Raw genomic sequence first — 21,519 nt, 5'->3', positions numbered from 1 at the left:
TCTGGATTCACCAGTCTGGCAAGGAGATGCTTATTCTTCTCGTATTTTTGAACAAAGTTTTACAATCAATATCTCTATTACTATAAGGGCACTTTAACAATCACTGCTCCACTACTTACCAATTAGACAGACAGTCAGGATCTTGGCAGACTGAAGTACTGGAAGAGCCAGAAGAGAAAAAATGCAAAAAAATGCAATCCCCATGTTGATATTTTAGAGTACCACGGACTGACCTGCAGCCAAAGTCCTCATAAAACAGTCTTCCAATAAAAAAACTGTAATGAAAACCTTTCTGTGTGAACTGAATTATTTATGAGAAGATTTGTCCTTTCAATTGTAATACAGCAACAAAGTTAGATCCAGTAAGTAGCAGGGGGGAAACGTGTCCTTAAACAGTGATCCAGACAATTTTCACATTTTCCACAAGAAATCAAAATGAAGGATTACCAACAAAAAACTGAGCAAATTCACATTCTTGATAAAATCACCTTTTCAGTACACCACGTTATGTCCTGAAAGTCTTCTTTGTTGATATCTTGTCTGTTTGAGCCATGAGTCAAGATTATTTTTATAGTCTGCAGTGTCAAGTTAATTGGGGAAATCCCAAATCCTTATTTAGTTTACCTGGGATGGCTCCAGTATTCTTTGTCTTGCAACGAATGTAAAAGGTCCGATTTATTCCTTATTATTCAAGAGGTTTTGGATGCAAGACTGCAAGTATGATTCTGTCTATAGGACACATGAGCAGATCTGTTTTCTCTCAAAGTCAGACACTGGACCTGCAGTGATAATTAAAGGGAGGGAAATAGAGAAAGGGAGGTGGGTCAGAGGGTGGGGGGGTTCCCCAAGCCCTCGAATGGATGCAAATGGAAATATTAACAGGAGTTACATTCTGCTGCTGGCAGAATGTAACCCCCTCCATCAATAAGTACAGAAAGGACCCTTACTGATGATAATGATATTTATTGTGACACACGTACCTAATGATCCGTTAGGGATGCAAAACTGGATCGGCCCGTGGATCTGTTAATTTTTCCGATCCCCGATCCAGCTATTTTGTCAATATCAGGACCGATATCCGATCTTAATATCGGATCGGTGCACCCCTATTATTAAGTTGCCTTTAGTGACAAGAAAACCTAGCTAACAACACTGAACCCTATTGTTAAACATACTTTTTTTTTCTCCTAAACAGCATGTCCATTAACTTGATTGGTAGAAAGGTAGCAGTGACTGCTGAATAGAGTAGCTACTGTAAGCCATCATTGCTTTATGGACTGTGCTAGGGTTGTGGGTGCCCTGGCAGGCAGTTACTGGGCAAGTCAGGCTTGACATGTAGGTTATCCTGGACAATGCACTCATTGTAGCCACAACCAATGCCTTTTTTGTGTCAGAGAAGTCATTAGAAAAACAAGTCAGTCAGAAAAACTGCTGGAGTGTATCAGGGAAAAAGGGTATGAGGGGTCAACCTGCCATCATTGATGTTATTGTTGTCATTCCAATTATGCTGCCATTCCAACCGTCATCAGTTACAGACATTTCTACATACTGACACAAGTTGTGGTTGCAAATGTATTTATTAAATACTGAAGTAAGCAATACATTTCAGCAAACATTTCAAAGATAAAAGTAGAGAGTACTTCAAAATGGCAAAAGCAACATATTTTGCATTTCCTAAGTATGTATATTTACTGTATCCTTCAGGAAACTGTCAAGCTGTTTGCCTCTCCTTCATCCTGATGGGCCATTACCACTCTATGAATGTTCTGAGGGACAAAGAGAGACAGAGAAGTTTGAGAGCTAAATAAAGGTTTAAAATGAAAAAAGGATACAAAAGGCGGGGAGGGATACAGAGATAAAAGACAAAGGTGGAATATAATATAATAATGGTGGAAAGTCTGGATGTCCTGCAGAGGATATTATATATATTCAGATTATCATTGCATATGTATGTGTATATGTATAAATTCACTTTTTTATATACTAACTTCTATCTGTATGTAGTAGTCAAATGTTTATATTTACCTTCAGCTTTGTTGTCCTTGTTTTAAGCCGTATGTGTATTTGTGTGTATGTAATTTGAGAGCAACAAATGGCCAGAGTCAAATTCCCTGTATGTGTGCACACTAAAACTGATTCTGATCTGATCTCACATACTGTACACTGTTGTAGGGGAACAAATAAAGAAAAATAGATGAGTCCACACAGAGACTTACTACAAGCTGGTAGTGTGTTAAGGTTTCCATCAGGCCCTGGATAAAAGGATGCTGAGAGAGATGGGAGAAGGGGACACAGTCCTCAGGCTTGTAGCCCAGCTCTCTGAAGATATGCACCAGTTGCTAGAGGCCAGCAGAGACAAAGAGTAACATGGTAACATTTTAATAATATAGTTAATACATCTGCTTACAAAATTCATTTCTAAGTATAGAAGTAAGTATGGAGCCTTTAAAATGCACTAAGGTATTCAGTGAACCCATAGACAGTAAATAAAAAAAATATTACTAAAACTTTACTTTTTTTTCCAGAGGCTATGCCTTTATTTTACCCCAATCCTGAAAAAAAAAAAGTAAGTAGCCTAATTTATTTTAGGTTAATTATGTAAGAAGGTGTAGACTGTCCCCTAAATATTGAAATTATGGTGGGATTAAAAAAAAACTCATGGATTGTCCCACACACTGTCCCTGTAAAATGTCCACAGCTCGTGAATCTCATACAAACCCATAAAGATTTGCTATTCACCCCTAACAGTTGCATTTTAAAGCCATGCCTTTAAATAAACATTGATGGTAGAATGATGAAAGCATAACAGAAAACAAAATCTTTGGTGATCAAAAATACATTCTGCTGAATTGCAAGTTAAACCTTACATATTTTACTACATTTAGTAGTAATTTTTTTAATTTTATTCAATGCACTGGTAATAAACAATAAATGAACATATCATTATTGCTTTTACTTCCACAAAAAAAACCAATACGAACACAAAAAGTAGTATATTTCCTTAATTAATTCAACCATTTAGGTATGTATTTCCTTAAAGCCCAGTTTGAACTTGCATAGGGTTATACAGTACCTCAGTATGCTCCTCCTGACTCAGGCAGCCTGGACGAAGGGGCTTGTCGTCTTTCATCTTGGCGACATTGTGGCAGATGACAGCAAGGATAGCAGGGATGGACACTACCTGCTCCCCCAATGAACTGCTTGATGCCCACAGAGTCTCTTCTTCCTTGTAATCTCCATCGAGTTCTGAGGAGCTGAGCTCTGTAGCCTCGTCTATACTGGGCATAGACTGTATACACAACACATAATGATCCTGCCCTGCTGATGTGCCGAAGACAAACTTAACTCTCACGTGTTTCATTCCAAAACAAATTACCAACCACAAGAAAAACCTGACACTATTCTATTATGATTCTGGACCATCTGCAAACATTGGTGACAGAAAATTATAATGTGTTTGATGACAGAAGATGAGGAAGGTAGTGCTTTTGCAATGACTTTCAAGTGAAAATGTCATTGACTTTTCTTTGTACATTCATTTACTTCACCTTGACAAGCTGGCCCGGTGAGGAGTGTTTGAGATGTTGCCCCAGCACTACACTAAGTGCTCTGATGAAGCCCTGTCTGGGGTGAGGGTCGGCTGCAAAGTACTGCAGCATGGACACGTAGTCCAGTCGAGGGGGGGAGAAGGAGTGGTCCGCAAACAACTGGAAAAAAAACTTAAAAGCAAGAACACAGGCAAATGTAACTGTTCATTTATTATTACAGTGCAGTTCAATTGGACAAATAGTAAACATAAGATGTTAAGGTTTAATACCTTTGAGGTTTAGAACAAAGTGCATGGCATTGTGATGACTGTATAAATTTGTGTTTTAGAATAATTTCTGTTTACAAAAGGTATATCATTGAAAACAGCTAAAACGTACTCTAACGGTAATGCTCTATTGTACCTTTATGTTCTTGCATTACTTGTGGTTTTTTATGTCTTTTAAGTTGTTTGTGTTATGTAATCAACGGGCATAGTTCAAATGACTGTACGCAATTGGATAGTCCTTCAACCAATCAGACCAACGATCCGGGTGACGTACTTGCCTTTGAAATATTTTAAAGCAGCAGTGACAGCGGCATCAACGGGTTGCTGCGCTTCGGTGGCCCCCATGTTGAATGTAAACAAAAAGCTGCTTGCCGTGGCTTCTCTATCGTCATCGTGTTAAACCCGCCAATAGCGCGCCAGGTGGATAAGCCAGTTTGTGATTGGTCCCCGCAGATTTGTAACGGAAGCAGGATAGAAAAGTGTACAGGTTTCCAGCCTGAGCTGCAGGGCGAAATCAAATCACCGGCAGATCAGGCTGGGTTTACCCAGTCTATGTTTGTGTACCATGACCACTTGAATTTCCCATTTCAGGAATAATACAGATTTACATTAACTTGGAATTAAGCAGGCTTTGCAGGTAGTTACCTTGCGTAGGTTAGCCAGACGGTCATAAGGTAGAGGCTCAGAGGGGTCCTCTGGGACGGGCTGGACACTCTCATTGGAAAACCACAACTCTGTCTGTTGAGAAAAAAGGCAAGAGGAGCAACTTAAACATTTGTTTGGAGATGCTATGTTACGATGCTACATATGCAATGTTCGGAGAGCTACAGCTTTCACTTTATACTATATTAAGTATACAATATATACTCATATGTGTCGTGACGTTGACTTGAACCCAGGCATACTTGTGGAAAGAGAGTCTCAGTGCATAGTAATGCCACAAGAGCGAAGAGGGGCCATGGAGGTGTGTGAGTGGATAGATAACTTGAAGATACAGGTTTATCCAGAGTACGACATTTTGTGAATTAAAACACAGTTAGAATGTCTGACCAGAGAATCAGAATCAGAATTTATATGTGTATGAATCTGTGTGTGTGTGTGTGTGTGTGTAGAGACCTGTAGGTACTGTTCCTCGTTTATATAGCCTGTGTCACCAGTATCTGCTGCCTTGAAATGTTGTAGCACAGTCAGCAGCTGTGACAAGGAGGGAAACGGCCAAGGCAGGGCAGCACTGAGCAGAAACCGACGCCAGTCTATCAGCTCATAGTTGTCCATAAACAGAGATACAATCTCCATCAACTGGGGACAGGAGAGAAAAGCACAATGCTCCTGTACAGTAAGCCATGTAATGTGTCTCTTATGGTAACCGGACAGAATAATGCAGGAATGTTTTGTGTCTTGCTTTGCTTTCTCTGCAGTCAGCAGAGTGCTATTTGATTATGTGATTTTGTTTTGTTTTGGTCAAGTTGGTGAGAAAAGAAGTTGGTGCTATTAGGTGAAGAGAAAAGAAATGATCACCCAACTTTGTGTTGTGAGTCTCTGGAATACTTGCAGAGTACCTGTGTTTCATTCTTGTTAATCCAGGGCTCAGGCAAGGTGTTTCTGCCCATGTTAACAGAGATGATATTCCTGAGTAAACTGGAGAACTCTGAACTGGAAATGAGGCCTGAAAGTCAGAAAGGAAGGAAAAGGATGTATGGGTGGCTGGATGGATAGATGGATGGATGGATGAATAGCAGAATGAGTAGACCCAATAACACTACAACTTGTCTCCCCTGTATTAACCTGAAGGAGCAACAATGCATAGCTGTTGGTGGAGTGACTCTAGCTGAGTGATGGTTGGAGTGGACCGTGTGGGTTTCTCCAGAGGAGGTGGGCGGGGAGGGGGAGCCGGGCTAGCCACCATGTGGCAGTCTCCATTCAGGTAGAAGTCAGTACATTCCTTTTGAAGACAATATAGAGTATCTTAAAATGGGAGGAGTAAGTAAATGAGACTGTGGTCCATCGTCAAATGTCACACGCTGGAATAACAATTCAGATTTTATCCTGCAGTAGCTACTATGTAACCAGTGAGCTCTACCTACCTGGGGAACATAAAAATGTTCTTTGAAAAAACAATCAACACATTTATAAAGTAATTACGTACCAACACCAGCTCATTCTGCAACTTAGCACCAGTCTCTATGTGGTGGCGAACCACTACTGATAGTTGGTCAATACTAGAGAAAAAGAGACACAGATAAACCGTCAAACAAGTCTTCTATGAAAAATGACGTACCAAAACGTCATTTTTTTTTTTACAAGCATTATGTATTTTTATATTTTCAAGTAATGGCTTCAGAATAACTTCATGAGCACTTAAAGGGCTTTGAATATCTTTCATGTTTACATACATGCACATATAGCATCATGACATGACATGGAGATAAAATACAAATAGCATTTATCACACACTAATCAAAACAACAACACTAATAAAACAGGGACAGCAGTGCAGTTTTACACTATTGCTGCTTCATTCACAATCGTGTCCCTCTATTTTAAATTGTTCGAAATAAAAATAAAGATCTGAATATGCACACGTAGCCTACACCATATCATACCATACATGAACCCACACTGTACTGTACCATACCTCTTCATGTCTGCAAGATAGTGTGCCTCTAACCACTTCTCCATGCTGCTTAATGTCTCTTCTGCTCTGCTTTGCAGAGAGTGCACCATCACCAGACCATGACCTTTCACCAGCGCAATGCGCGCCTTTGCTGTATTCTCTGGAAAACACGTAAAGGGAGACAAACAGAGGAACACAACTATATAAGCTGATATTGATCTTTTACATACAGACTCATGCATATATCTCATATTACACTAGTTCTTAGACAGAACCACTTTTGTTGTCTACATAAATTTCACAATATGTTAATACGACGATTAAATATATTATGATATAAATAAAACTACTGAATCTCTGTTTGTGCATACCCTCGTGATCCAGTGCGGCTGCATATTCTTTATGTATTTTGTTTCTGGCTTCTTGATTATGCTTCCCTTTTTCCTTCTCTTGCAGTCTCTCCTTCGGCTCTTTTGTCTCTCCCTGGTAGGCTTCTGCTGACACCTACACACATGTATAACATGCCAGGAATTAAAAAAGCATATCTTTACCTCCATAATATCCATGCTACTCTCATACACAAAGCATTACCAATTTGCTGATGGCTGTGAGTGCCTCCTCGTAGTCGTAGATCAGTTTCTCATGGGGTTGCTGGAGTTATCAATGAAAAGGGTTAATATCTCTTACTATAAGATTGTATATCAGCTTATCACCAATTATAATTGTATGTAAGTATTTTGTATTGTTTTGAATTACAATTACAGTTCACAAATTACATTTAAATTCTGTAAGAACGACAACACTTTATGGGTTCGTCAACCAAAAACAATTGTCTTATTATATAAGGTATTAAAACCTGAAACAACTAAAATAACCCGAAGATATCAGGGTTTGTTATATTTATGGTAGTCCTTTATGAGTAGATTATAAAATAGCAAAATCAGTTACAGACCTTGAGAAAGACTAAAAATAATGACAATGAATGAAAGGTACATAAAGAGAGACAAGAAAAAAAAAAAAGGATTTGACATGACCTTAACAGTTTCTGTCTGATTGGGGCTTTTTGTCTTGGAGTCAGGACGTCTGTGGAGGAGGACAAAACAGGAGAAGAGGAGGAAATTGTTTATGTGTCTATGTGTTTGTACTTGGGAGCATTTGTACTGTGAGGAAATGAAACATCCATTTCATCTGTCAAACAGAAAACTCAAAGGAAATACTGTGTGCGATAGTGCGTCTCCCTTACAGTTTTGTTTTCCTCTTGTCCTCTCCGTCATCCATCTGACTACACACACTTGTGGCCGCTGGCTCAGTACTTGTGGAGCAAAATAAAATCGTTATTTTCTTTTTTATTATCTCAAATAGTAACATGGTTAGATTGCTATTAATAGTGTGTTTCTTGCCTCTCGTTCTGATCCTTAATTACTGGGGTGTCCAGTAGGGGGATACAATCCAACTTGGGGGGAAGCTCAGGCAGCACTTGTCTGTACATGCTCAAAAAGTAGACGCTGAGAATATAGAGTGTGTCCTGGAAACGATCCAACTCCACCTATGCAACACAAACAATCAATCCAAGATTATGGTTCTGCCAAAAACTAAGTCACACTGAAGAGATACATGGAAGACACACTGTATATGCCTAAACACTAGAGATGTTCAGATACCAAGTCTAAAATGCTGGTATCGGTATCGGCAAGTACTGGAGTTTATGCACTGATCTGATACAAAGGAATTTAGCCCAGAAGATAATCTACTTTAAAGTGGTTAATAGAAGATAATCTACTTTAAAGTGGTTAATTTATTTTCCTTTTCCGTTATGACTCGCTGTCAAACTGGATAATAAAAGAAAGTTTGATGATATTTATTCTCTGTGTTTTTTCAAGTTTCACAAAGAGTCATAGCTAAAACATAATAAAATATTTGTATTTTTTGAACACACTGGTATCAGATCGTTAGTCAGTATCGGCCGATACGCAAGTTCAGGTATCAGAATTGGCATCGGGAAGGAAAAAAATGGTATTGGAACATCTCTACTTTACACCATAAACACAAAGAGGATGGAAAAGAAGCAATGGAACATGTACAAAACACAGAATAAAGGGAATAGTCTATAACATGAGCTTATAAACTACAGAATTTGACGGTTGTTCAGTCAAATGGTTACACAGAAACAGAAAAGTTACCTGCATAAGTATAGAGTGATAGTTGACGAGAGTCTCCAACCAGCCGTTACCCATGAGAGCAGCACTCTCTTGCTCATCCTCCTCCTTACGTTTGTCACTAATGTCCCACAAACGTTCACGTAGTTCCTGTACACATAGCAGAACATATCCATATATTTTATATTTTCATTTGGAAGCAGGTTGTTACACTATTTTCAAGATCAGTTAAAGAATATTTGTATGGTATTATATTATAAATTGCTCTTACATCAAGTCTCAGATGTAGCTCTGCTTTGGTATCCTCATCTTCTCTCATATCATCAGGTATGCTGTTGAAGTCCTTCTGCCAATGAGACACTAACTCCTGCTTCAAGTCTGGACGCCCCAGGAAATGCTTGTACTCCTCTCTACAGATACAGGGAACCAGGTAATACTTACATAGTAATACATTTAATATTTTTCTATTATGTATTAACATAAATGCTCTCTTTTATTTGTAAAATATTTCTGACAAAGAAATTAATGGCATGAAATTTTGGGTCACATCCAATTGTACTAAAAAACCATGGCAACCTGTGACTGATACTGTTGTTCAACTTTCATGATGCATCTGCAGAATGACAAAACCTTGTATTAAAAAGATAAAAATCAATCATAGCTAACAAGATATTAGTGGCTCTGTAAAAGTGTGTATGGCTACCCACACTGTTAAATTTACAGGGCAATAAATGCTTTTCATGTTATCTGATATACAGATGTAAGAATGCATGTTCAGACATGCCCAAGATTATTGTGTACCTTCAGCTATAAAATAAGAAAAATGGAGAAAAGACAGGCACAGAAAGGTGTCTATTATAAAAATGCTTAGTTATGTGCTTTTCTGTACTACATGAGATAAACCATGTTCACACTACTTCAAAGGCCTGGCAGTATACCTGATGTTGAATAGGTGATGGTTAAGAACAGTGCGTTGTGAACGCAGCTGCTGCATCACTGTCTTTACGTTGTTCACATAAGAATCACACACTGTGTCCCAGTGGGAGCACAGGTACTCTGTGATCTCCTAGAGATAGAGATAGAGAGAAGAAAAGACGAAAAAAGCAGGGGGCACAGGAAGATAGAGGACAAGCATCAAAACAAGACGTAGTGTATTGGAACAGATTTCACTTGACATGTATTTTCATATAATTGAAACAGACTCTGAAAGGCAACACAGGTAGGAAACAGCAGGTCCAAAGGCTAAATCATGTTAGAGGGCCACCTTGTGGCAACCACCAGTGAGTGCATCTGAATGTCATGTCACATGTCACTGACAGAACCCAGTTTTAAAGAAAAGATTACCAGTGCACTTTCAAGTCTGATAAGCAAAACAAACATAAAAAGAAATGGTATCCTACTGGAGGAAGAGGTTGGTCCATATGGACCCAGCTGGATGAACCTGAGCAGGAAGAAGCAGATTCAGGTGGGTTCTTGGGGACTCCCTGAGAGTTCTCATTGGTCAATGAGGAAGTTGACGCCTTCCTAGAGTGCCCTATTGATTAGCCAGAAGAAAAATACATCATCACTATAATAAAGTAAAATTATTCATATTTCTTGAATGTTAATTAATGATTAACAATAATAATCATAGCATCATATATAATAATATTTAAATTACCTTAAAGGGGTGATAGAATGATTATATAGGGTATTTTACACTGTTCCTTAAGGTCTCCTAATAGGGTATGTAACATTGGTTGGGCTGAAAATTGCCCGAATGCTATTTTATTAGGCCCTTAACTACCCTGTGAATATGGCTCTATTTGTAACAAGAGCTTTTCTTCCAAATATGGAATGCTCATGAATATTTAGATGAGCTGCGCGCTGATTGGTTTGAGCGAACCACATACAAACACATTGGGGACGAGACAGCAGGTCTCATATTTCAGACACTGAAAAGTTATACATTGTTCGTTGAGATTTGCCCGTTTTCAGAGGCAGTTTCAAATTGTGAGATTTGCAGAGGATAGAGGTGTCAATGGGATTTTGAGGTTCTATGTATGTCCTATTTACCCACCAAACTGTCGTTATTCAACTATGACAAGGTATTATCGGTTTTGCATTCTATGACCCTATTCTTTGGGTTCAACTTTTTAAATTCAAACAGACTTAGTGGCCACACAGATGAAGTTTGTATCCAAATAACTACTATCAGTTTGGTACATTTGAAATATAAAGTGTGTCTATTTTCTTTATGTAAAAAACACATGTACCATAAACTAAGTCATGAGTTGGAAAACACATCCAACACACATCATGTTTATGGTCAGACGATATCAGTTATAAATCCTCTCTTTGAAGCAGAATTTTGTTTTGTGACCAGAAGTGACTTTACAATAATAACAATTAAAATGTGTAATCCACAGATTACTGATCAAATCACCTCGGGGGGAGTTTGTGTTGGATTTGGAAAGTGACTTCACACTTTGGGCTTTTTCCTCGTTAAGGCGGGAATAGGACTCTGTGGGGCCAGGGGCTTCGTCTGCGAGGGCCGGAGGTTGGTCTAATGGTGCAGGTGTAGCTGAAAAGGAGGAGTCTTCCCCACTGTCAAACACGACATCTTGAATGGGAGGAGTTGTAGTAAGTATTGTGAGTAAAATTGCGTTTCTTTCAGGAAGACATATTATTTGTCAACTGTAAATCATTAAGTGTAGAAACAGGCATAATCTCATCATCAGTGTCTGATAAAAAAACTCTTTTTTTTACCTAATCTGATGGAACAGTATTTGAGTTTACTAATATCTGCTACTATATATATATATATATATATATATATATATATATATATATGTATATATATTGTATATTTCACATATATCAAATATAATACTAAAATGACAACCAGTTACCTTCCTGTGTTTGCATCATAACTTGCTTCAGCACAGACTCCACCCTTTTGTAAAGCTCCTCCTCATCTACATCTGCATCAATACGGACCAAAATGTTTTGCTTTTCACCAAACCATTTCTCTAGTTTTGGCCAGGTGTCCTGAAAAGCTGTGATCCTTGAGGGGGGTAAAGGATGTTAGATATTAGATACACAGTCATGCAGAAGCAGTAATGTCTTGATTTCGGTTTAGCTTTCCATTTGATGCTTCTGTTTTTACCTGTGTGGGATCTGTGCCAGATACAAGTTCTTGTCTTTGGGATGGGAGGTTGTAGCAGCAGACTTATCTGTTTCTGCACCAGGTTGGGAAGCAAGAGAACCACATAAACACACAAGCATACTATTTACATGTAACTTATTGTTACTTGTGCATGTATATATACACACATCATCTAACAGATAATGTGTGGGGGCACACAGATACACACCATTAAACTACCACTAGTATAACATACCCGTCTGACTGAATGGACGACTGATCACACGCTCATCAGGGATATCCAGCAGCAGAGCCAGGTCCAGTGCAGGAGTTGGGGGTGGGGGAGTTTTGGGTGGATTAGGATCAGCAACTAGGTTTGTCCTGCTGCTTACAGCGCCATTCCCTACATCTACAGACCCACCCAGGGCTTTCTCCAGCAGGTAAGCCTGGGTGATGCAAAATGGAAAGCCATCCAGGATCCAGCCTGACTGAGCTGGAACCTGCCTAGTAAGGACACAACACATATTTCACTGTCTAGGAAGGGATTGTGGGGTTGTTGTTGTTTGTTTATTTTGTCCACACTGTACATAAAACTAAGACTGTATCATTGAGATTTCTCTGAAATATTGACTGTGAAATGAATTGCATATGGTGAAATTGACTAAATACTATATTCAGTATCTTATAGCAATACAGGTTGTATGCTTACCTGATAGCCTCTACTATAATGTCCACTAATAGCTCATTAGGGATGGCGTTGCCTTTCCTTAGCTCTTCTTCTGCAGCTGCTCCCTGCATGGCCCGGGTAGACAACTGGATAAGGAACACATGTAAGCATGAAAAGAGTTAAGTATTTCATTTCAAATAGGTACACATCCATTCTGGAAAAAATTCTCATTATTACTCATTACTGATTACATTCTCCCAAAAGTCATTATTTTATCAGCAAGAAAAGCCAATTTAAATCAGGTTGGTTAGTGATATAAATTATATACTGATTCCATATGTATACATAAATTCCATATGTATGAATAAATACAAAATCAGAGTCAGAAGATCACAAACAACACTTACTTTTACATTGCCGTCTCTACTTTCAGCTTGAGTGTCAATATCTGAAAAACAATGAAATTATGAGTGACGCGTACTGTATTACATCAAACAAACAACTTCATATGTAGTGCTTTTTTTTAATGGAGCAAAAAAACATAGTAGTATGAAATAGCGTAGAATAGAGTCATGTTGGCTTCAGTAACTCACCAGGATTCAGTGATGTGGAAGATGTGAGCAGTTGCTCATTTTCATTCTCTTCCTGTGGCTCTGTGACCTGTACATCCTGTCCAAAAAGGGATGTTTTAAAAGGTGAAATGTTAAAGATCATTGAGGACCCTTTAAAGCCATGCAATTACAGGTTTATACATTTTTGGCACCGGCAGGAGAGACTAGTGAGATGTCATGGTCCTGAAAAGTCCTTTCAAAGCAAAATTATGTGGCAAGATTAAATAAAAAGTGATACTAGTGAAGTTACAATACTGTTATACTGTGTCTGACAAACCTCCTCTCCATTCTGGTAAGCATTCAGAGCCTCCTCAATTAGTGTGTCAGCTGATAAGACACAGATGCCATGGGCTAAAGCAGGGAAAAACACACATACTCAGCAAACAAAATAAGTCATACAATCTTATTGTATATATTTATACACTACATAATTTCATTAAATACATATCTAAGTGGTGTGGAATTGTGTTTGAGTGTATGCCTGCATCTGTGTTTGGATTGCATGCCGTGTACCTTTAGCGAGCTTGGCCAGGCAGGTGGTTTTGCCAGAGCAAAACTTGCCCAGGACACAGGCCTTGATGGTAAAGTGAGGAAATGAAGGTGAGGAGGGTTCCATGATGGGAGGATGAACAATGTTCCTCAGTCGCAGGACAACATGTCCAAGAATGTTGTTGTTGGCCAGAGTTAATTTTATCTCCCCTGCTTCCTCTGGCCATGCCCACTCACCTACCATGTTCTATAAAAACATGACATAAGGAGGATCTTCAGCAATAGTCAAGACAGTTCAGCGCTTCAGCTCAGGGACAATTCAAACTTTTTTTGTTAAAATATAGCTTTGTTGGCTTTCCCATCTTCATGTCTAATCATGCCTGATACTGAAAGTAAAATCAGCATTTGTTTGAAAATGTGGGGTTGAGCAACAAGTTATTCAGTCTACACAGACAAGCTAAATGCAAGTGTGCGGGCAAACACACACGTACAAACATAATTTAAAAAAATATTGCACTCATGTTTTAAACTCACAGTATATTCATCATAGTCCTGGTTTTTTATTATCTCCTGCTTCTTAAGCTCTACAGGGTCCAGTGGGGTAGAGAACTCAAACCCTGGCTGCTGGCTCTTTATCGGCTCATAGAGAGGCAGACCACTGAACAGCAATTCCTTCCACTCTCTCATCGGCTTCTCTGGAATCAGACTGGACATGACAGCACAAAAAATGACAGAAGGCAACGCTAGATTTAATGAGTGCAAATGTATTAAAAAAAAAATCTAATTGTTTTTTTAATTGAGACTGAAAATGATTAAACTTAACTGTATTTCAAGAAATGTTTAATCTAAACATGATTAGATGAGCTGGTGTAGTGGATATGTAAAACCTAGGTAGCAGGATACATACAAAGTGAATATGGAGCAGGGTTGTGTGGGCAGTACCTATACATGAACATTAAGTATTTGATCGTGAGAAGAAGCAGACAGGACGTTGACATCTCCTGGTTTTATTTGACCACTGGTCAGTTGTGCAAGAATGTTTCTAATAATGGTAATGTTTTCACAGGTGGTTGATTCACATCTGAATTAGCATTGCACAGCAATGCTTAAGTTTTTATAAAACAAATAAAAAAAGATTTCAGTCTTCAGTCAGATTTCACTTTGTCAATACTCTGTCATATTTGTCCATATTTCCTTCTGTTGATGAACTTTATTTTACCAACTCTGTCTCTGAGTCTATTTCTTTTAAAAGACTAAAGCTTCAATTTCAATTCTGAAAATAAAAAAAAAAAAACGTTTACTATTGTTTTGTGCTTGAATATGAACTTTGTTCAAGCATAAATACATAAATAAAATGTGCAGATGTAGCAGAGTACTTTATCACGAAGTGGCCAAAGTTGAAATGTCTTTACAACTACAGTACATTGAACTCTTCAAATTAGATTGCTTAACTAACTTTTACAATTATTTCTGATAAAACTACCAAAAGATGTGATTTTTATAAAAAAAATTGAAATGTCCACATATTTATTAATTGACTGACCAAGAGTCAGTTTGGAGGTTTTAAGCCCAAATACCATGTGCATATTATTACTGCATCATTAAAAGCAATTGTGTTACGTACTTCCCAGTGAGCAGTCGATATTCTCCAACCTTGGTGGCCAAGTCCACAATCTGCTCCAAAATGTCCTTGCAGCTCTTAAAGTGCTTCGTGTATCTGATCTGAGCTCGCTCAGCAGCAATCCTGTTACAGAATTCAAGCTCCTTTCTGATCTCTTCGGCAAGGTCCAACTTAGCCTGCTGAGCCAAAGCCTATACCAGGCCCCAGTCAGAAAGATTGAATGAGTGGAGAAGGCATGACGTAAATGTTCCTGCTAATCACCACAGTTGCAAGTAATAAAGGAAGATGAAAGATGTTACATAGGTCATTTATTGGGCAAAACACATGACTTGGTGGTGGAAAATAGTCTTAAAGAGACACAAACTAAGAGACATCAATTTTTGGAATTAGTACATTACTGATATTGGGGGTTGCAGAAAAAACAAGTAAGGGACATTTCAATCTTTCTTACCTACTGTATAACTGATGTTAAACAGCAGTTAATCAATAATACCCTGTTAATTGTATGATTTTCTCCCTAAATCATCGCCTAAAAAACGTTCTTTTTCACTCTTCAGAGTAATGAATGATAATGACCATATAATCTGAGACTTAACAGTGCGGCAATTTGCTCTGGAATTGCCTGACAATAATAATAACACCATTACCATACTTTACTACAACCTACTGAATATTTAACACTGAAACCATGCTGGACCATAGCAACATCTACCTTCTTTTCAACCAAACAAGTCATCTACAATATAAGAGTGATCACTGGAGGGAAATAACAGATAAGCATATAGTAGTTTATGTCAATATTCATACAGTCTTACTTTATTCCTTATCTGTCTGTCTCTGAAGTCCCCCTCTCTCTCTTTCTCTTCATAATAACAAATACCCTGTTGATACTATACAAACTACCAATGTCCACCCTTTCTCTCTCCCAACGACACTACCCATACTATCACTGATACAGCCTATCAATAGAGAGGCTTGTTCTTCTTCCTTATTCATCCTATCTCACCGCCTCCCTCTCCAGAGCTTCCTGGAAGTCCCTCTCTCTCCGCTGTTGGTACTGCTGCTCTCTGAACTGGCGGTTCTTCCGGATCACATCTTTCTGCACGCGTATCTGGAGGAGCTGAGTTGCCAATCTCTGCTCTTGCTGAGTCTGACGTGTGAGACGCTTCACCAGCTGCTCCTCTCGCCGTGCCTCCTGCAGGGTGAGGCAGGATTTGGGGTTAAAACAACGAATGTCAAATAACGTACTAGGTGAGGTCAAAAAGAATAGGATGTGTGAGATGTATTTCAGGAAGAGAAACAGACTGAACAGAATGAATTATCACGTCTCACTAGTAACTATTGATCTCTATTAACGTTAGATATATTACTGTAACAAGTTTCACCTCTTGAGCTTCATGGGCCTTGAGCTGCTCCACCAGGAATCTGTCTCGTCTTTTCTCTCTCTGCTCACGAGCAACAGCATTCTCCTCCAGCCTCTTTCGGATATCCTGTATGTACTTGCTATTGGATTGTAATATCAGCTTAGTTCCACTTCCTGGGACCACACAGCCCTGGCTGCTGCCACCAAGGGGAAAATATTCAGGGAAGGGTTGACCACAGGAGATGAAAAGGTTTAAATCACATATGAAGTCAGTGTCTTAATGTATAATAGTGTCTATCTCTGGTTGCTGTAAAACTCCATTAAAGGGGTGATGGAATGCAAAACCGATTTTACCTTGTCATAGTTGAATAATGACAGCTTTAGTGGGTAACTAGGACATACATAGAACCTCAAAATCCCATTGACACCTCTTTCCTCAGCAAATCTCACAATTTGAAACTGCCTCTGAAAACGGGCTGCCTAGTTGACGTCAACTCGGCGGCTCTTCCTCATTTGGCTCTAGTCTCTATCTTTGTCACGCCCAAACATTTACATGAGCTGATCTGAGGTCAGCTTAGTCTTCTGAATAGGTAGCGCAGATCTCAGAAATTGTATACATTGTTCATCTGCTATTTTACCACTAAATTCACTTCTGAGACTTTTTTATGCAGGAAATCAACTATGTAGAGGTCAAATATGGGCCATTTTACGAAAATTGATGACTAGTTGCAAATTTTGTCCGACTGTGTGTCGGAGTTCAGCGGCCGGTGCTGTCTGTGTTGCTGCCTCGCCGCCCGGCCTGCCTTCCTTCACAGACCCCGGCCTGCTGTGAGGTAGATGGAGCTCCGTCACGGCTGTCAACCCACGGCACTCCATACCCGCGCAAAGTCACCGTTTTTTGGGTTAATGGACTACCAAACGCCGCTGCCCTGACAGAGCTCCAGGGCCTGCAGCTCCCCTCTTCCTGCTAAATGGCCGGTGTGTGTGAGTGAGAGCGCGGTCAGCGAGCTTGTTACGCCAGCAATCTCTTACCACAGGTTCCAGTTAATCTTATAATGTGTGTAATCATAATGTGTTGAGTTATTTAAACAAACGATCAGGGAAATAAACGCCTCTTGTCCGCGAGTCTCATTGATAGAGCCTGCAGCTGGATGGAGCTCTATCAATGAGAGCTAGCTAGCCTCCTCTTAGAATTCCTCTGAAATTCACAAAAATGCATTAAATTGAAATCGGACACCATTGTTAGCTTTATAATACCTTGAGGTAGATGTTATATAAGTGGCGTGACGAAATTCAAGCTGTATATATACTCTAATTACGCCGAAAATGAAGCTAACTAGCCGCGATCTGTACACAGGATTGAAGGGACAGTCGCAGCTGACGAAACTCCTAATGTTCACAAAAATGCATTAAAGTGAAATCGGACACCATTGTTAGCTTTATAAGACCTTGGGGTAGATGTTATATAAGTGGCGTGACGAAATTCAAACTGTAAATATAGCTACTCTAGTTATGCCGGCAGCGGAGCCCCTAGTATTCCAGTAGTCCAGTACCCAGGGAAACGGTGACTTTCACTGGGTATGGAGGTTGCCACTTTCTCGTCAGACTGTGTGGAGCTCCTAGCTAAAGTCCGACACGTCTTACCAAATTTGCAATTAGCCATCAATTTTCGTAAAACGGCCCATATTTGAGCTTTATATAGTTGATTTCTCGCTTAAAAAAGTCTCAGAAGTGAATTTAATAACGAAATAGCCCGACAAACAATGTATAACTTTGCAGTGTCTGAAATATGAGACCTGCTGTCTCGTCTCCAATGTGTTTGTATGTGGTTCGCTCAAACCAATCAGCGCGCAGCTCATCTAAATATTCATGAGCATACCATATTGGAAGAAAAGCTCTTGTTACAAATAGGGCCATATTCACAGGGTAGTTAAGGGCCTAATAAAATAGCATTCGGGTAATTTTCAGCCCAACCAATGTTACATACCCTATTAGGAGACCGTAAGGAACAGTGTAAAATACCCTATATAATCATTCTATCACCCCTTTAATACAAACATGTATTCTACATAATAATACTTCATGACTACAATATTGATTTAGTGAATGTTTCCTTTTCTCTCACCTTGAAGAAGCAAAACCACAAGTAACCAGTTTCTTCTTTGTCTCAAACTTGGCTATTTCAGTCTGGACCGTCTGCATGGACAAAATGAGGAGAAATTGAAATGATACCAGAAAGACAAACAAACCTATGTTAACCCTTTGTTTTCAATTATGGCACATGTGCTGTAAGAAATTCAATTAATTGGCAGAGAAAATGAATTATCTGTAAACAATGGCAGGTGTTAAGCAATAACAAGCTATTGGTTTTGAGAAGACCTGGGAACATCTGCTGAACTTAAGAACAAAAACAAATTTCTTGGGCCTGGATTTCCTGGATATTTATTTTTCCCATTCTGAACTTAAGGCCCACTGTCAGCAAGCATCAGCCTCTACAAACTCTATCTATACTGTGGGCACCACTCTATAGCTGACCCCACGTCAACAAGCCAAAATTAAGGAAGAAAAAAAAGTATCTCCATCATTACTTAATCTGGATCACACCTGTGCTTGCTGTTCTCTACGTTGTTGCTGCTGTTGTTTCTTCTTTAGGTTGAGCTTTGAAGTGTACGGAGGTGGCCTGGGCACCTGGAAAGTAGTGGCCTGGTTGCAAGACATGATGTCATTGTGCTTCTGACGACACGCCCGCAGCTGTAACATACACAGTTCCCCATTGTCATTAGCATGAGCTTTCCTTTATTCCATCATCAAGCATCGGGGTTCAAATGTAGGTTTTCACTCAGTACTGTCATAGTATTATAGTAATGTCCAACACCAAAATCCAGCACAAAATTGTAACTGTGTGACATATGAGGCTGAAAAACAATGTGTAATAAGTTGATAAAGATGTAAAATGTAGGCTGCCTTAGAGTCTGGTCATACGGGGGAAATGTATTACAATACTGCATTTGATTTTCCACGGTCTTCAGTACCTTCTCAATATTCTTCATTCTCTTCTCATCCTGGACTCTGAGTTGTCTCCTTTGCTGGGTGGGATGGGGCATCACAAACCTGTCGTTCAGTTGTTGGCATTTCTCCTCATAGTGCTGAGAAATTTTCTGTAGCTTCAGCTCTGCATCACGTTTCACAACTCGATGCAGTCGCTGTGTAAAAAGAAAGATAGTGACATAAAACTAAAAAGGTGAACTTCAAACAAAAAAAAACATTGAAAGACTACTGTAAAGGACAGTCAGTTGCCATACAGTTTGTCAGTATTGGCACAGAGGAAAGACTACTTACTGTATCTCATTAGGTTTTTACAGAACCATACATGTTGTTGCCCAAAGAGATCGGCCCCAAATCACATGCACATACTACACGCATCCATACAACCCCGCTTACATCAGCGTAGAGCTCATGCTCTATTTTGTGCAGGCCAGCACTGGCTGCAGGCTGCATGATTTCCATCAATGTGCCGCTGATTTCCGCTTTCTTCTTATTTTCAAGTGAGACGTAGAGTTGGTAAAGCAGGCGTGTGGCAACACCCTGCTTCTCCTGCATCAGGTCCTGGGCTGTGTTTATGTCAAAAGAGATCCCCAGTAATTGGAGAGTAGGCTCAACGCGGGTAAAATTATTCAGTCTGGAGATGGAGGTGCTATGAAAAAAGGTGTAATTAACTTTAATAATCATGAATTAATGAGCTGGAGAATTAAGCAACAGCTATTTGTCCAGCAACAAAAAGCAAATGATCATGGATAGATAGCTAGAGAACGAGAGAAGGCAACTTACTCTTTCTTCATAAACATACTGAAGTCCTTCTGCAACTGATATTTATGCAGAACCTCCCCAATAAGGTAACCACTGGAGAAATCCTTGGTAAAGGTCTTTGGGTCTGTGAATATGAACATGCATGTCAGTTATGCAAACAGTGACATTTTCAACGTTATATTTCCTAACGTTAATGTTGCTCACAACTGAAAACATATTGGACAACCCGTTAAAGGTTATCAAAAATATTTAAAATGACTAATTTGAGCTCATGTCTGGACAATTTCAGATTGTTAACGTTATGACAACCTAACAATTAAGTTGGTAATAGGTTCCTTCGATTTTTCCAAAAAAACGCTTGGTCCATATTTAAGTTTAACGTTAAAATAGCGTTGCTCATAACATCTCCCACCCTACAATCAATACCCTATGCCTGTTGATAATAACTATTTATCAACTTCGATGTGTAGCTTCTAAAACAGCTCTTATATTGTCAGCTTTGTAAATTCACATGCTTTTTGCCTAGTGTGCCACCGAATTAGCATAGTTAGCTAGCTAAGCTTCTGGTTAAGCTAACGTTAACAGGTAGCTAGCTAACGTTAACGGTAACTTCAGTCACACTTTACCAACAGCTTTTGACAGCCGGAGCTCCTCGTTCAGCCACCTGCACAATATATCCGACATCTTCTTTCTTTAAAGTTCAACTCGAACAATATACTTCCATTTTAATAATGGACATGTTACTAGGTAATAGCTAGTATGACTCTTTAACGCTCTAATAACGGCTCAAAAATAGACAGGAGCAGAAGAAATCCCAGAGGTGCACTGTTGCCATGGTGACAGGTCAACATGAGGGGGCACTCATGGGAGAGCGGGCGGGCCCAAGGACTGTATGGGCGGGCCCAGTTGGCCCTGGATCAGTTATCTTGTCTGCACCCAAGATGATTAAAACAGGGATGTACTGACTGCAAACTGATCCAGAAACCTGCTCAATTCCACACTTAAGAGGGTCAGCAGATACGATTGTATTTTTAGCAACACTCCACTGCAGCCATCCTTCACTAATTAGGGAACGAAGGAAAAGAATAACTTCAAAAAGGTAATTGTCGGCAATGTTGAGAACATTAAATGGCAGTGGGGGCCCGGAGTTATTACAAATGGCGCGGCGAGACTAAACATGAATAAATGATGCGTGGTTCTACTGCACTGCTATCAAAGCAAAGACTGCCAGGTAAACGTAAAGCAGACGA

General features: G+C 39.4%; 1 protein-coding gene across 1 annotated transcript; it reads right to left on the bottom strand.

The window, feature by feature from the left end:
* Positions 1-1,468: 1,468 nt before the first annotated feature.
* On the bottom strand, positions 1,469-21,501 carry spef2 (sperm flagellar 2). Its single transcript, XM_078251066.1, has 38 exons — positions 20,896-21,501; positions 20,291-20,393; positions 19,904-20,156; positions 19,495-19,665; positions 19,067-19,213; positions 18,588-18,658; positions 16,485-16,656; positions 16,106-16,294; positions 15,103-15,290; positions 14,013-14,184; positions 13,503-13,725; positions 13,267-13,340; positions 12,972-13,047; positions 12,786-12,826; positions 12,421-12,524; positions 11,968-12,215; positions 11,733-11,805; positions 11,476-11,630; positions 11,010-11,186; positions 9,985-10,118; positions 9,523-9,650; positions 8,856-8,994; positions 8,609-8,734; positions 7,829-7,974; positions 7,672-7,740; positions 7,463-7,511; positions 7,020-7,079; positions 6,800-6,932; positions 6,450-6,588; positions 5,961-6,033; positions 5,600-5,756; positions 5,374-5,480; positions 4,931-5,113; positions 4,460-4,552; positions 3,549-3,719; positions 3,074-3,289; positions 2,217-2,339; positions 1,469-1,766 (listed from the first exon to the last, which is right to left on the bottom strand). Exons 1-38 carry the CDS (start codon positions 20,951-20,953, stop codon positions 1,701-1,703), a joined length of 5,007 nt encoding a protein of 1,668 aa, XP_078107192.1. The 5' UTR covers positions 20,954-21,501; the 3' UTR covers positions 1,469-1,700.
* Positions 21,502-21,519: the final 18 nt, after the last annotated feature.

Source organism: Sander vitreus, chromosome 5 (assembly GCF_031162955.1).
Source record: "Sander vitreus isolate 19-12246 chromosome 5, sanVit1, whole genome shotgun sequence".
NCBI lineage: Eukaryota > Metazoa > Chordata > Actinopteri > Perciformes > Percidae > Sander > Sander vitreus.
The sequence above is the reverse complement of the archived record's forward strand: the minus strand, read 5'-3'. Positions and strand labels throughout refer to the sequence as shown.

Excerpts from the sequence above, each read along its gene's own strand:
- spef2 (XM_078251066.1), bottom strand. The coding sequence starts at position 20,953 with ATGTCGGATATATTGTGCAGGTGGCTGAACGAGGAGCTCCGGCTGTCA. Across the intron at positions 19,666-19,903 it reads AGCATGAGCTCTACGCTGAT|CGACTGCATCGAGTTGTGAA; the intron begins GTAAGCGGGGTT and ends CTTTTTACACAG. Across the intron at positions 12,525-12,785 it reads GTAGAGACGGCAATGTAAAA|TTGTCTACCCGGGCCATGCA; the intron begins GTAAGTGTTGTT and ends TTCCTTATCCAG.